The sequence below is a fragment of the Actinia tenebrosa genome, unplaced genomic scaffold, assembly GCF_029948245.1.
Source record: "Actinia tenebrosa isolate PJP-AT-01 unplaced genomic scaffold, QUT_ActTen_1.0 PGA_scaffold0__85_contigs__length_37466705, whole genome shotgun sequence".
In the NCBI taxonomy this organism is placed as follows: Eukaryota; Metazoa; Cnidaria; class Anthozoa; order Actiniaria; family Actiniidae; genus Actinia; species Actinia tenebrosa.
The window spans coordinates 23,955,539-23,971,070 of NW_028292569.1; the positions used below are offsets into that span (position 1 = coordinate 23,955,539).

The 15,532-nt window shown below is 38.4% G+C and overlaps 3 protein-coding genes across 3 annotated transcripts; all 3 read right to left on the reverse strand.

Annotated features, from left to right (window-relative positions):
* Positions 1–208: 208 nt before the first annotated feature.
* Positions 209–7,786, reverse strand: LOC116295131 (metabotropic glutamate receptor 3). Its single transcript, XM_031702869.2, has 5 exons — positions 7,441–7,786; positions 3,615–3,908; positions 3,300–3,521; positions 915–2,985; positions 209–372 (listed from the first exon to the last, which is right to left on the reverse strand). The coding sequence occupies exons 2-5, from the start codon at positions 3,876–3,878 to the stop codon at positions 209–211; spliced, it is 2,721 nt and encodes a 906-aa protein (XP_031558729.1). The 5' UTR covers positions 3,879–3,908; positions 7,441–7,786.
* An 898-nt stretch (positions 7,787–8,684) lies between these two features.
* Positions 8,685–10,758, reverse strand: LOC116295134 (DNA-directed RNA polymerase III subunit RPC10). The gene is made up of 3 exons (XM_031702878.2): positions 10,569–10,758; positions 10,311–10,398; positions 8,685–9,789 (listed from the first exon to the last, which is right to left on the reverse strand). The coding sequence occupies exons 1-3, from the start codon at positions 10,683–10,685 to the stop codon at positions 9,668–9,670; spliced, it is 327 nt and encodes a 108-aa protein (XP_031558738.1). The 5' UTR covers positions 10,686–10,758; the 3' UTR covers positions 8,685–9,667.
* A 398-nt stretch (positions 10,759–11,156) lies between these two features.
* LOC148913905 (uncharacterized) lies at positions 11,157–13,329 on the reverse strand. Its single transcript, XM_089036688.1, has one exon. It carries the CDS (start codon positions 12,581–12,583, stop codon positions 11,894–11,896), a length of 690 nt encoding a protein of 229 aa, XP_088892814.1. The 5' UTR covers positions 12,584–13,329; the 3' UTR covers positions 11,157–11,893.
* Positions 13,330–15,532: the final 2,203 nt, after the last annotated feature.

Below are 15,532 nucleotides of genomic sequence, written 5' to 3' on the forward strand. Positions count from 1 at the left end.
ATTCACATGTCTCTATTATTGCAAGCTCGCCGTTCGTCTCGGCTACCTTTCAAGATGGCGCACTGCGCCAACTGCGGGAACTGTTAAAGGAACTATTCAGCAAAAACTTACGTTATAATTTTGTTAGAAACATTTTAAAGAGACAATGACACGAGAATTTCTTCAACTCGTGTTTCCTGTCCACCTTTCACCCAGAAGTCTTTCGACCTCAAAGACGAATCCCTGCGTCTTTCTCTTCACAATTCCGATCAAAGGAGACTTGCAATGTTTTAAAATCAAAATTGGTACTGCTACTATTTATGCTTCCAGGTGAAGATGACCTGATGACAGCTGGTGAGTGGCTGGAAATGGCTTTGTTAAATTTTGGTGACCCTAAAAATTAAAACAGATCAAATTATACAAGGTTGTACGGGTCAACAATCACGCATAAGGAGAATTTACCTCTTTCAAATCACAGAGAACACACTGTTTATTGCGCATCAAATCACTTCAAAGCACTCACTCCCACAAGGGGTTTCTTGGAGATATAGTCGTGCTTGATTATATGTACGTGAGCTTTGATGCACATTGCTGGCTGTTATCATGACTTTAGATTGATTGGACTACTTTGACGATAATACGGCCATCTTGCCAGGGGGCAAAACAAAACAAAGATGAAAAATATATAGAGTTTCATGTGTTTGTCTTTCTTTTATGGGTAAAGGTGATTGATGTTCCGTCCTAATCAATTCACTAATGTATTGTTTTGTGATAAGAAGTTAATAATAATCGACGTCATTATTGTAACAAAGCTATATTTGCCCCCTGGACGCCCCATAATGCTTGCGATTCAAGATGGCCGTCGTATCTTCGAAGTATCCGTTTGTTCAACGAAAAGAATGCGAAAAACCAATCAACCAATCAAATTTTCTTACCTTCTTGACTGTCTGAGTTTATCGTATCATTTCCCGCACATTCCAAAGATTTAGTTCTCGACCTGAGCCTAGAGTTACTTTTCAAGTTTTTCTCTGGCTTAAACAAGACAATGTACACTTTGGGTACGAAAATAAACACGAGAATGGTAGTAGCGCTGAGAATCATGCTGCAACAGATTGCAATCGTTTCGTAATCCCCTCCCATCCCATAATACATTGGGAGGAAAGCGATCCAGATTACACACGTGGTGTACATACAAAAACCAATGAATTTCGCTTCGTTGAAGTTGAGCGGAGTTTTCCTAGTCTTGAAGGCATAGTACGTACATAGTACAATGAGGATTCCACTGTAGGATAATTGAAAGATGACCGTGAATGTCTGGACCCCACATGTTATAACAACGTACTCACTATTCCCATATGAGTACTGAATTTTTGGTTTAATTACAAATAGCTCGACCAAAGCTATAGCGATCTGAGGAGAGAGGATAAGCGCGGTGATGATGAGTTGGGACTTTGGACTTATGAACGAGGGAGACTTGGTTCCCCTGAAGATCCGGGCTATTCGATTTGTCCTGACCAATAAGGATGCATAGCATAAGCAAAAGGCAAAACCGGTTCCAAATCGACGAAAAATACAAGTAGAAGTGGTTGGTTCTAAGATCAATACAAAAGATATCGAGTAACAAAGTGTGATGCCGATTAAAAGAACAGCAGACAGTTCCCTCCCAGCCGCCATTATCAGTGGCGTCCTCATGAACTTGATAAAGAGAGCGATTACAAAGAGTGTGGCAAAAAGACCAATACTAGCTGCAATGATTATGATCACCACCCACGTAAGGCTTAAATACTTTATCGGTAAATGGTCACAGCCTTGGAACGTTGAATTAGGCTTCTGTCCAGGAGGGCACTGGGTACAAGTGTAATCATCTGTTAGGTATTCGTCCTTTTTACAAGGTACGCAGGTCCAGCAGCATTTGACTTCAAGCATGCGCCGTATATGCCCTGGTTTACATGGTACTCCACAATTAGAGTCGTTGTAAGATGACATTTTGTCACCGTCCAACGTAAGATCTCCTTCGATCCAACTTCCAATTCGATAGTAAATTCCAGACTGTCCGCCAACATTTTCCCTAAATTGCAAGATATCGTACCGTCCTTTGGTGTCCCCATTCTTGTCAAATCCAACTTGCCCATTAGTACCATTAAATGTCACGTTATACAAATACGACATATGCTGAGTGCGTGACGTGCGCCTCATGTTGTCACATATTCCTGGTTTTCCGCCACAGGCGTCTTGATGTAAACTATTCAGCGCATGCCCAAACGCAAACACCGCATCAATTACAAAAGAAACCTTAGAATCATAATGTTCACGAGAAATGTCGGATTCATTGCCATGGCAACGTCTAGTAAATGGTACATCGGAAGTATTACTTAGCCTACACCGGAAGTGGTTTTCCCAGTATTCCTTAAACCAAGGATTTCGAGTATTGTTCTCAGGCTTCAACGAAAAGAAGTAGTCATAAAACGGTGTAAGGCGTTGACGTTTAGTTTTTAGTTCTATCGAAATAGCACCATTAGCCACGTCTTCTAAACCACGAAGATGTATAAACTTGGATCCCCAAAAATCCGAAGCCAGCCAAATAAAATGTTTGTTTCGATTTTGGCGCTTGGCCGCTGACAAGACGGCGCGGATATCATCGCTGGCGCAAAACAAGACGACCACACGCACGTCGGGTTTCCTTAGGAAGTTTTTGATCAATTTATCATAGTCTTCGGGCTTCATATTGCTTTCTAATTGGTACTGATAAACAGTGCATATGTTTGAACTGAGTGCAAACTTCTCGAAGCTACGCATACCACCTTCACCGTAACTCCCAAGTGAGTTTATAGCATAAACTGCTGACCAGTTCATACTGTGGATGATGTCCACAATGGCTTGGGCCTGGAACGAGTCAGGTGGTACCGTACGAACAAAGTAGTCAAACCTGTTTTTGTCGCTTAGTTCAGAGCTTGTTGCCGAGTAACTGATCTGGGGTACGTGGAATAGTCGAAGTAGACTAGCAACCTGTTAAAGAGAGAAATAATGTAGTCATTCTCAATGCAACAGCCCCCATGCACCAACAACGACCCTAATAACTGGTGCATGCATATAGACCGTTTCCTCAAGGTTGCGTGCGCATCCAAATTTATGGAACTTGATCGACGGGCCACGACACCAGAACACGAGTATTATCATGCATTTCTATGAAATTTCAAAAGTCGATTTGACTTCTCAATTGTACTGAATTTGCGTTTTTCGCAGTTTTGTGGCCCGTCAAGTTGGATGCGTAAACAACCTTGATAAAACGGTCTATTGAAATGTCTTATATCGACTCTTACCTGAATGGCCAGTGAGCTGTACGCTGGACCAACGACCCCCACTAATATAGGTCCTGTGTTGACATCAGGTGGTTCATTTCTGCTGCAGATCTCCTGTTTGTTGCGCAAGGATTCCAAGAGGAAGTTTAGACATTGTTCCAGTCCAGTATTGACCGTCTCACAGTCGTCACGGATATCAACACCAACTGAAATGTTTGGAAGAAGATTCTTGTCTTGGTTCATCTAAACAAAGATAAAGTATAATTGCCTTTAGACTTTAGCCTTTAGACTAAAAATGTCAAAGTGATAGAAGTGCTGATACTTTATGATGCTTACCATATCTAGAGCAAATAGCATCGCCTCGAGCCGGTGAATCCCAACCTCTTCGTTCAGTTTTCCACAGGACGAATCGTCGCCCTTTGCATGAACAGAAAACAACCCTCCGAGCAATAGATCTCCTGGTATTTTCACCGACAATCGTGGTTCTGTGTTGTAAGCATGTGTAGAAATCTTGAAAGGTAGATTATCATCTAATGCGAAAACGACGATGTTTCTGCCAAACAGACGTACGCAGGCCAGCAGAACAAGTAGTCTTCTCATGGTAAAATCTATTTCAGTGTAACTTGGAAGCTATAAGAAAAAAAATACGCCATAAGTCAGTATAGATTAAGATATGACTCAAGGAGAGACTGAGAATAGTCTGGTTAAGTAACGACTTCAAGCTATAGACCTTACTATTTTCAGTGGCGGATCTAGGGGTGGGTTTTGGGGTATGCAACCCCCCCCCCCCCTATGAGAGCCATCGTGATTTTTTTTCTTCATGACAACACCAACAGCATCGCGAGTTTTATTAAAACAGGGGTGCCGAACACATTTCGCCCGCTTTTTTTTCTATACGCCGTGTGTGGGACCTGAAACAACCATGCTCGCCTGCAGCAAATGATCGTCTCCCTAACCCTTTGGTCTGCTATATATCTCCACCACCTCAATCAATGCTACAGACCCCACTTTGAAAAAATCCTGGATCCGCCCCTGATTTTAACCTTGGAAATATAGTACGAAAGTCTAACAAGCCCAAAAACTACGCCAAAATGAAAGTTAGGAACTACCCAAGCATAATAAGCATTTTCGATATTCTGAAAACTTGGTAGTTGTGATCTAGCTACACCGCGCTAAAATTTTGATTTTTGCTGCCGTCAATAAAAAAGCGTAATCAGTGGGAACCTTTTACATTCTTGACCGGCTGAAATAAAAACCATGCGACTTAACGAGAAGCGGTTGAAATGTAGAAGTACTCAGAATATCGAAAACCGAAGTAAAAATAATCAAAAAGGCAAAGTGCAATAGGGGGAATCCAAACTACTCTAGAGTCAAAGGGGTGGAGAGCCCCCAACCTCTTACAGCCATTCTCAATCACACGCGCCGCTCTAGCAATTGTTTCAGTCGCGACGAAGAAGGTTTTGGTGGACGTCAATCAAGGCGTTTCCATGACATTTTATAGGCACGTGCCCTTATAGCTTTGTGTTTTCCGACAATATTATGGAAACGCCTTGTGATTGACGTCCACCAAAACCTTCTTCGTCGCTAGAGGGCGCGTGTGATTGAGAATGGCTGTAAGTGGAAGCCCTCCCGCCTACTGTTCATCGATATATATGAATTAAAAATAATTAAACTAAACAATCTAAACTAAATAGATTTGGAAGTTCGCAAATTTGATTACTGGATCTAATCTATAAACTCATTAAGAGAGGAAATCCCCATTGTGAGGTGAATAACTTCTATTAGTGGTTCATTTTCGAACTTCCCCAGCCAACAGAGACGACAGCTGCTAAAGAAACGCCAACAAAAACGTTAAACTCATACATATAATTGGGCTAGGACTACGAACATTAACACTAGTGTTCGTTTTTATCTTCTTTTAAATAGCGTGAAAATGTTTTTTTTGATGTTATCGTAAGCTAAAACTGGATTCAGGAAAGAGCAATGGAACAATGGGGCTAAGAATCAGTTATAATATATATGCAACCTCCAATCTCTGCTTTGTCCTTTAATTCTCAGTGCGTTTGAATACAGTTCCCTGGCTTTGATTCGACTTTGGATTTTTTTGTTTGTTTGTTTTATCTACGACGGAAGCACTTGAGCGCAAACATCAAAAGTATCAATTTTTATTCTTGCGCTTGTAGTATTGTGGTTGCGGTGCTCTACGTTGTAATCTTCAGTTTTCTATAGTCGACTCCTTGTCTTGGACGAATACAAGGGGTTCTGATTAGCTTGAGGCAATGAGAAAACCCAGTTAAAGTAATGCGTAATAAGTCTCAGGCCTTGATTTTTCAAAAAACAAAAAAACAAAAATTCATTCGAAACACTAGACATATACTGCACTATCTCGCACTACCTACCATTCGCGTACATTATGACGATTTGTGAAATAAATAAAATAAAATAAAAAACCGCGCGCCCAATAATGTCGTATGCGATAAATATTATCATCATCACTATAACATATCAAAAATCACCAAGACTTAAAAGAAATTGATATTGATTGTACTTTCCTTCAACTATGCGTGGTTAGCTTAGCTTTGATAATCCAATAAAGTATTTAGTTAAAACCAATTCACCTGCAAAGTAAAATATCTTATCATCAAAACCAATTTAGCTCCAATCTGTCCTTTTCCGACTCGTGCGATGGTAAAAACTAAGTGATCAGTTTTAATTTAAATATATAACATATTGTAATAATAGTTATTCCGTGTTGACTAGAGAAGTTTGTAGTCCCACGCAGTGCTGAATGTCCCATGCCTACATTTTCCTAACTTTTATAATATATACTTTTATAACATGAATGCGCGACATTCGCGTTGGTTGAGACAACCTATACAAAAACTTTACAACCCATACAGCTTTGATAATCCAATAAAGTATTAAGCTAAAACCAATTCACCTGCAAAGTAAACTGGATATCTTAATCATCGAATAAATAATAAAAAATTTAGCTCCAATCTGACCTTTCGAGACTCCTGCTTTGGTAAACTAAGCTATTTTAATTTGAAAATTCAAAATTTCATATAAAAGCTAATTCGCGTTGTCTATAGAAGTGTGTAAGCCCACGCAGAGCTGAAGTCTCCACGCCTACCTTTTTCCTAACTTTCATAATATAAATGCACGTCATTCCCATTGACGGATACAACCTATACAAACAAAAATTGGCAACTCAGCTTGTAAATGAGTACAGACAAGAAAGAATTGCCTTAATATCCGATATGCCTAACAGGAGATGTGTACATGTCAACGATCCATGTCCGGTCAGAAATACAGTACGTTCGAAACCTGATTACAGAAAAACAATTCTAGTTATGAGATTCTTATAGATAATAAAAGTAAAAGGAAAACACGAATGAAATTCCGGTTTTCTAAGACAATAATGCATCAGCTTATCCAGTATTCTATAAAAAGGAAGAGGTTGATATTTGTAATAATAAATGAATATGGTTTGTTTATCTTGGTATCCTAATTATGCTCCTCTATTCAATGCCGGTCTTTATAAATATTCAGGAAATAAAGCCTGATATTAAGTTTTTTTTATAAGAAATTTTATTTCTGCTTGTACGAAAATAATTCACAGTACAGTACTTAAAATTTAGAGTTCGGACTTGCTAAAGTGACTAATAAGTGTTCCTTTTCAGCAGCTAACATTAGTACCTCGAGAGCTACACGATATGACGAAATATCCCAGCAAAAAACCCGAGGCTAGCTTATTAGTTGATGGTGAGAAAGATTCACCAAACCACAGAAATTCAAGTCAATATTATTGACTATACCATAGGAAAAAGGACGTGTTAGTTATCGTATAATAATAGCAATGTAAGTGCGTGATCAAAATATGATTACCTCTTCTAGCAAATCATAACAGATATTTATCGCATTCGACTGAAGCGTACATGCTCTTTACTATTATTTATAATTCCTCTTTAATGTACTTCTCTAGCTCAAAATACTCTTACGAAAACTGATATCACTGGAACAGTACTCGGTGATTCTAGTAAGTGGTTTGGCCTGTCACATAATTATATATACGAATAGGTAAACTAACATAATCTTCGCTGATTCCGAAATGCAATATCACCCGCAAAACTAATATCTTTGATAAAATATGAAATCTTACCTTGGAGAAAACCAGATATTCAGAGGTAATTGTGATCAGCACATGGATAATTTTTGAGTCAAAACACAGTGATGCTACCTTAATCTTTGATTACCAGTCATTTCAGGTTCCATCAGTTTTAGCTCTTGGAAAACACTTGCAAGGAGTAAGTCAAATCTACGACTTAGCAGACGAATGAGTTGCATTTATACATGGAATATAGTGTTGTATATCCCTCATATATTATACTTTGGAAGACATTATTTGGTTTTAAGTGACTCGTCAAGTACGCCGAGTGTATTAATTACTGTAGCCCTGCATCATGTGATACTTAAAGTAACACATTTGACACCGGATGTGAAGAGTCAAAGATCACCACTGCCCTCCCCTGAGATGAAGGTTTTGCGTAACTTTAGGAGGGATGGGGAGTTTTCCAAATAAAATGACATCTTTAATTTCTTGATTTTTACCTTCCTCGCTTCCTCTCTTGCTGCATTTCTTTTAACAGATTCCTTCCTATACTTCCTGTTCCTTTCTTAGGTTTTCACTCATTTATTTATTTTCTTTTAAGAATCTTTATTATGTATATTTTTCATCTTTTTGTAACATCTTTATTTTCATTACTAACTGTGTAAACATTCAGACAAGGGACACTTCACTTAGGCTGTATTCACTATATATTCCATAGGGTGGGGGGGCAGGTGATTTTTCAATACTATTTAAAACGTGGGCTACCTCCTTCGTTCTCTGAAAAGAAAAAAAAATAGATCTACCCATTGAACTCACTAATAATTTTCAGATCCCCCCTAAATTTTACCTGCCCCCATTTGGCACAATTAATACAGACTATACTTGTCAATACTTGCTAACAAATAAAGATTTCGATTGACAATTCAGAAGCCAATCAGATTAGACCATAATCAGTAACATAAAGCACACCTCAAGTCACCTTGCTTTGTTCCCACAAGCTGATTAATATTACATCTAAGTTATCTGTCAGATTTACTGCTTTCTCCTGATTAACATAACTAGTTCACTTTGGAAGTGGTTCGAGCCATTTTCCCTTCACAGTAAGGATTTAAGTTTCCAATCTTTTGAAGCTTTCAAAGTAAATTTAAGTTAAATTTGAAACTGAAACACCCGGGGGGGGGGGGGGGGGGGGGGAGGGGGGGGTACTCTGCCAGGATTTGGGTAGGGGTGTTCTGCAAGGGATTCTGAAAGGGGTACCCTGTTTATGACAAAAAAACTCAAATTTGTAGACCATGTTCATGACAAAAGATATAATTAATTGCACTGAGTTCCTGTTTCAATTATCATGTCAGCTCACGTATTGTTTTGTTTTTGTTTTTTTTGACGACCATAATAACCAGTTTCAGTCAAAGTAGAAACCCTGAATATCACAGGAAACTCAGGAAGAACTTGGAACTTAAGTGAAATTGTATACCCTGTTTATGACAAGAAGCTTGAAAAACCATACTCTGTTCAGCAGATCATCTCCGTATAGTCCACATATGGGAGTACCCACCACCCTGGGCTGAAACAGTGAAAGACCAAGCTGAAAAATAATATCACCTTTTGAAAGTTGGATTACAATATGCCTACTTGAGATTAGATTTTGAGGATACTTATTGACCAGCTGTGCACACATGGTAGTATAGTTTTTCAAGACTAGGCCCAAAATTGAGTGTAAATGTGTCAAAATGTCCAAGAAAACAAACATGGCTGCTTGAAAACTTCACATCTAACTCGAAAATTGGTCATCAAGGTTTTCAGAGGAAAACATGTTACAATGTAGTACAAACATATCTACATACAATGAAAACTAAGTCTTGCATTCCCTTCTTCATTTCGCTGTCCAGACTCTGTTTTATGGTCCATTTTACACCCATGTTCATTCTGACAGAGTCATAGATACTGCAGTTTCTCATTCTGATATTCATTATTTAAATGTCTATATATCTAACGGCAGCAAAACAGGTCAAAGTCCTTTAGAACATTTTTCATGCTTTGTCAATCAAAGATACTGTAAATTTGATTTACTACTGTAAATGTGATTGACATAAGAAAATAAGCAAGTTATTTTCACACCATTTGTTATCGAGACATTAGAGTCATGTAAGGCTGTAGGAGTTTTCTGGATAAGTGACATTTCCAGTACCTTGCAATTCTTTCTGGTCCAGTCTTGTTCTCTTTCAATCCATTCCTTGTTTTCGTCTCATTCATTTTTCTCTTTCCATCAATTTCTCCATTATTCTTTCCACCTGTTTCCACATTTGCAGCACTTGTAAAATGTTGTCATTGGTTCATCAGCAGAACGTGTTTGGATCTGCATGAAGTAGGCCCTGTCATGTTCACACTTAGGACATCTCTCTGTAAGAACAATGATTGAACAACAATGAATAGTCCCTTTAACAGTTCCCTGCGCCACCTTGAAAGGTAGCCATGCCTTTACATAGAAGCAAGAAGAACAGTGAGCTAGCAATGATAGAGACCCTTTTTTAACACCTTGGACAATAATTATTCACAGGTCTCTATCATTGCAAGCTCATTGTTCATCTTGCTTCCATGCAAAGGTGCTGCTACCTTTCGAGATGGCACAGGGTAGTGTGAAAGGAACTATTGGTAATTCATCAGCTTTACAGACTGTTATTCTTGATATCACAAGTGGAATTATCTTTGCAACAAAGTAGACTTTGGTGGGCATCAATCAAGGAGTGTCCATGCCATTCCATTGGCATGTTCTCTTAAAAACTTTAGGTTTTCCAACAATGTCTTGCTTACACTTTGATTGATGCCCACCAAAGCCCTATTTCGTTGCAATGGCAAATTGTATGATTCCATACATGCTATATATTAATTCTACATAATGCAAAGAAAAACTTTTGTTTTACCTTCCGTTGAATCTACATTTTCCCAGGCATTTTTCCCTCCAAGAACATCATCAACTTCCTTCAATTTTGGATACTTTCTGTTCGAAATCTAGAGTATCAAAACACAAACACAAAATCAAGCATTAATTTAATAAAATCTTGAAGAAAGCCATTTTCAAATGTACTAATCTATAAGAAAAATCTAATCGTGGGATAAAGGCCACATGTAAATATTATTTTTCTTTTCTGATGGATAAGTTTCCTAACACGTTTCCTCACCTTTTTGGTGATGTTGTACACGTATGGACAGGTTTGACAGGCAAAGCGATAAGATGAACATCCAGATCCTTCCTCTACTATAAGGACGTTAGCACAAGTTGGACAAAACAGTAGCATTTCGAGCTTCACAGAAAAAAATCGAACTAAACTGGAGAACAAAATGGAACGTTTGATTGAAAATGTCTTTGAAATCCGCTGACCGGTTGAGAAGTCTTGCTCAATTTACCACAGGTAGCCCAAAGTGTTGTGAGGAATGTTCCGCATACTAATGTCGCATCATTAACAAGAAATGCCATTTAAAAAGCATCTTAGAACTTCACTCACTTATTGAATAGGTTTTTATTATATATGATTATAATTATAATGCTACTAAATATGTCCTAAAAGAGCGGTTGCAAAAAGTATTTTAAAGCCAAGAGACACCATGAAGACCATGGTCTCTTGACAAAACCTAACCTTGTGTAAAACCACACATATCGTCTCCTCGTGTTGATAATCTTTAATGAAGGAAACCTACTCACTAAAAGTGGTTTTCAGTAGGGCCCTAATCTCCTTCGAATACAAGTTTAACAAACACAAATCCTGGTCTACACATTCCTCTGATTTATTTACTGAAACAAACACATATAATTTTAAAACTTGCCATGTCTTTTAATATATAATCATGAGTAGACGTACACTTTAGCAAAGTTACGTTCCCGTACATATGGGGAGTCCTGTGGACCGACCAACTATTCAATTAGTAAGAATGACTCTCGCGAGTTAGCGAGTTTCAGTTAAGTATGATATGTTTATGTTATATCCACAACTCTCAGCGTTGCCGACAAGAAAACTGAGATTGCTCCTCCCATGTCAGAACGGAAATCAGTAGAAGACAGCTAGCAGATTGTTCATTGAAGCCACAGAAGCCAGAAGGATGGAGGAGGGGGAGGGGGTTGAGCCTCCTACCTCTTGATAATATCCACCTCATTCTTCTAACTTTTAGTTTTACACATTCTAACCAGACTGTGTAAGTCTGCTTCCCCATTTCTTAAGGGTTCTCCAAAGCCTTGGTGGTTCTTTCAGATGCGCAATAATCTTGCTTTCTCACAAAACGGAGGGCGCGCACTTAAATTGCACATCTGTCTTAAAAGATCCATACTTATTAAAAGTTAAGCTATGAGGATTAGAGATAGTTAGGAAGAATTAATCTACGGACATCCGTGCGCGCTTTTAATAATCGAATGCCTGACACCAACCAAATTTATACTTTGCTTCTAAGAGTCCTCAAAATTTGACCGGAAAACTGCCATTATAATCAGCCGAAACCACGCAAGATTCGCTAACTAGGTTGGAATCTTATCCATCCAGCTAATAATGTCATCCGTCTTCTCTCTTGATAATAGTTTATTTTCAACAAACTTCTCCCGACTGTTTTTTTCGATTCCATTCTGAATAACCAAACATTCTTCTAGCTTTTTATTTCGCAAGTACATTTCACGATTCCGGGGATGTTGTAAATGAAGGCTTCGTTGTCTCACACGTTGATTCTGTCTTTTAGTCTTAGTTTCGCCACGAGAAAAATCCCGAGGCGTTTTTCGTTTAATCAGTGAGTTTGAAGCACCAACATTTTCCCTCGGAGTCTCAGGCCATGACGTATCCTTCTGAATAAACGAAGCTGGTGTCACATTGACTGGAGCCAAGGAATACTTCTCCATCATGCCTTCCATGCTATCTTCATCAGGGACCTTCGTGCCAGTCACTGACATGTTTCCAAGCGGGGTCGTCGTAACAATCCGTGGAAAATACAAAATAGAACTAGTATTGTCTGCGATGTTGCCCAGGAAACGCTCCTTTGGAGGAACAAGTGACTTCTGAAAGTTTTCTACGACTCTTTCGCTGTTTGTAATCCAAAATATATCCGTTTTTTCTCGAGTTTCCAGGTAGTTTTTCAATGCTGGAAGGTTTTGGTCAATGTTGTTGTTTTTCTTGAATCTAAATGCTCGGTAACCTTTGTTATAATCGTAGTTAGTCATATTTTTAATCTCACTGGACCAAAAACACGGCCGGATAAAAATCTTGCTCTTGTAGTCACTGAAAAAAGTTACATCTTCAGCGAGAATGTTTTAGTAGCTACTATTATACTCCTTATTTACACTGAAGGGCACGTTCCAAGACACTTCTAATGATGTACGAATTACTCTTTCTTCATGGTTATCCGACAAAGAAACTAAGCACTCAATAAACAAATAATTTTCACTCCCTCATTAGAATAACAAAAACAATTCAGAGTGCAATCAAAAGGCTCTCAACGCCTCAGTTAACGTGTTTCTGCGCTTGACAGCTGTCTTTGTCCATGGAATAAATGTTAGACAAACTAATTGACGCAGTGATAATCATAGTGATAAAACATACAGCATTGCTTACAGCACGTACACGGTACGACATGCTGTAACATTAAAATGAATTCCTATAGTCTTTCGAATCAAAAGGCGAATTTGTCCAAGCCATTGTTTTCCACTGATAACTAAACCCCTCAGTCTAAAGTAAATGGAACAAGTTGTAAATGGACTGCTACATTAAGTGCAGTGCAGTTTGTTTGATGATCGCCTATTCAGTAGTATTTCCACTTTGTCCTTATCATTTTAAGATCCACAACCTTCTGTATGATAAACTAATGCTCAACCAAATCAGCCAGGGTGGTGATAAAAAAAACTGTGTGAAATTCAAAACAGGCATTTTTCAAAGCACTGTTTCAGAAATCCTTGTCGCACCAAAAGCCTCAAGCAACAAGCTAAGGCCGCAGAGAACGCTGGTACTTTTAGCTGTAATTAGTTTATTCATGGTGCATTTTCATTTATTGACTTCACAACTTGCTCCAAGCAAGGCTGCTTGAGATGATAATTAGTAGTGTAGAGCTATAGCCACTTGCATGAACCAAGAATAAATCAATTATAATTAAAAGTACCGACGTTCTCTGGAGCCTTGGCTTGTTACTTGAGGCTCTTGGTGCGACAACGATCTTCGAAATAGGTGTATATGCTGGGCACCTCAGACCGTTGACGTAAAGCGTGCTCTTGCGCTTTTCTTACATCACGTTCCGAGTTAAACATCTGGATCTGAAGAAATCTTGTCGTTAAAAAAAATTGATTGTGACTGGGAAGCCGCATAGCCCTTTGATGGTTGCCGAGTGACCTTCCCACATATTTCAAACGTAGTTTTGTTTTTAAAACAAGAAAGATTTCTTGAGATCCAGAAGTTTAAAGAATAGGCTCAATCCACTGTTCTACCACTTCAGACCACGTGTCATTCCCTAGAATATAATTTCTTTGTTTAACGGTTGTGCATGAATAAAAAAACCCACATTAATTTATGGATACAACTCAAACAAATAATCTTATTCTCTAGAGAGCGACACGTGGTCTGAAATGTGAAAATATTACGACCAAGTGCATGGATTTGATCTATTGGGGTGCTGTAGAGTACGCAAAACTCAGTTTGTAACTGTGAAAACCCTTGCTTTGGATAAGTAACGTTTTTGGAAACAAAAAGAAAAAAACAAAACAAAAATAAAAACAAATCAGCAAACAAACAATCAAACAAAACAACAACAACAACAACAACAACAACAACAACAAAAAACAGAGTTCTTTCACAGGTTTAAAGGAAGCTTGATGGGTAATTTCCAATGATCGAACTGCACTGATTTCCTTCTGATCACCTCCTGCACTCCCTGCACTGCGCATGCTTTGAAAACTTAAACTGCAGTCCTATATTTAATCATTATATGTTTTCAGCATCAAGAAAGAAGATTTAGTGTTGATGCTTGTGTAAACTATACTCAAGAGTTTTAAAAGCATTTTTTAAATGTTGTTAGGATTTCTATGTCAACAGCAATCTTTTCTTTACTTCAAAAACAAATAAACCACTTGAGGTTTACCCTAAAATCACTCACTCAAAAATATGAATTTAAAACTTTTTAAATAACCATGGATTTCCCGTTAATAAGTATTATTAGTGTGGTTTGATTTAACTTTAATAGCGCTCATTGCCATTAGTACTCATAGCATGTTACCCCAATAAGTATTATTAGTGTGGTTTGATTTAACTTTAATAGCGCTCATTGCCACTAGTACTCATAGCATGTTACCCCAATAAGTATTATTAGTGTGGTTTGATTTAACTTTAATAGCGCTCATTGCCACTAGTACTCATAGCATGTTACCCCAATAAGTATTATTAGTGTGGTTTGATTTAACTTTAATAGCGCTCATTGCCATTAGTACCGTAGCATGTTAACCCAATGACGAATGATCTGCTGTCATGATACTTCAGTGAACAAAACCTGAGAAAGATAATTTGAAAGCCAAACCAACCAAATATAATATATATATATATCAGGGCCCAGTTGCACGAAGGGTGGATAGCGCTAGAGACGGATAAATCTTATCCAGTGGATAAATTTATTGGATAACAGCATCGACTTATCCACTGGATAAGGATTTATCAATCGAATAGCGCTCCCCACTGTTCGTATAACCAAGCCCATAGCTTTTGTCATGTGATCCTTTCTGACAAACGTCATTAGTACCGCACGCAATTAAAGCCGCTGTTTTTTGAAGCGCGCGAGCCCAGCGTGCAATTCCATGTACCAAGACGAACCATCAGTAGCCTGGTTAAAAATCCTATTCAAATGCGCTAGGGCTGGACGGATGAGCGGTTTTCATGTAAGTGGGAAACGTAGCAGTAAATAATACGCGCTTTGATTGGATGAATTACTAGCTGGAAGATAATGGGAAGTCATTTTCATGATACGGCATGCATGTTGTACCGTGTGCGTGCTGTAAGCCAGTACCCTACGCTTGCCACTTATAGGATAACCATTCTTTGATATAGGAAGCCATTTGTCGTACAGTGCAAGTGCTGTAAGCCAGTACCGTACGTTTCCTTCTTAAAGGAAAACCGCTGTATTATGCTATTCTCCC

Coding starts and splice junctions, on each gene's coding strand:
- LOC116295131 (XM_031702869.2), bottom strand. CDS start 3,878: ATGAGAAGACTACTTGTTCTGCTGGCCTGCGTACGTCTGTTTGGCAGA. Junction 3,522..3,614: donor TGCTATTTGCTCTAGATATG/GTAAGCATCATA, acceptor ATCTTTGTTTAG/ATGAACCAAGACAAGAATCT. Junction 373..914: donor AAACTCAGACAGTCAAGAAG/GTAAGAAAATTT, acceptor TTTAATTTTTAG/GGTCACCAAAATTTAACAAA.
- LOC116295134 (XM_031702878.2), bottom strand. CDS start 10,685: ATGCTACTGTTTTGTCCAACTTGTGCTAACGTCCTTATAGTAGAGGAA. Junction 10,399..10,568: donor TGTACAACATCACCAAAAAG/GTGAGGAAACGT, acceptor TTGATACTCTAG/ATTTCGAACAGAAAGTATCC. Junction 9,790..10,310: donor AAATGTAGATTCAACGGAAG/GTAAAACAAAAG, acceptor TTGTTCTTACAG/AGAGATGTCCTAAGTGTGAA.
- LOC148913905 (XM_089036688.1), bottom strand. CDS start 12,583: ATGACTAACTACGATTATAACAAAGGTTACCGAGCATTTAGATTCAAG.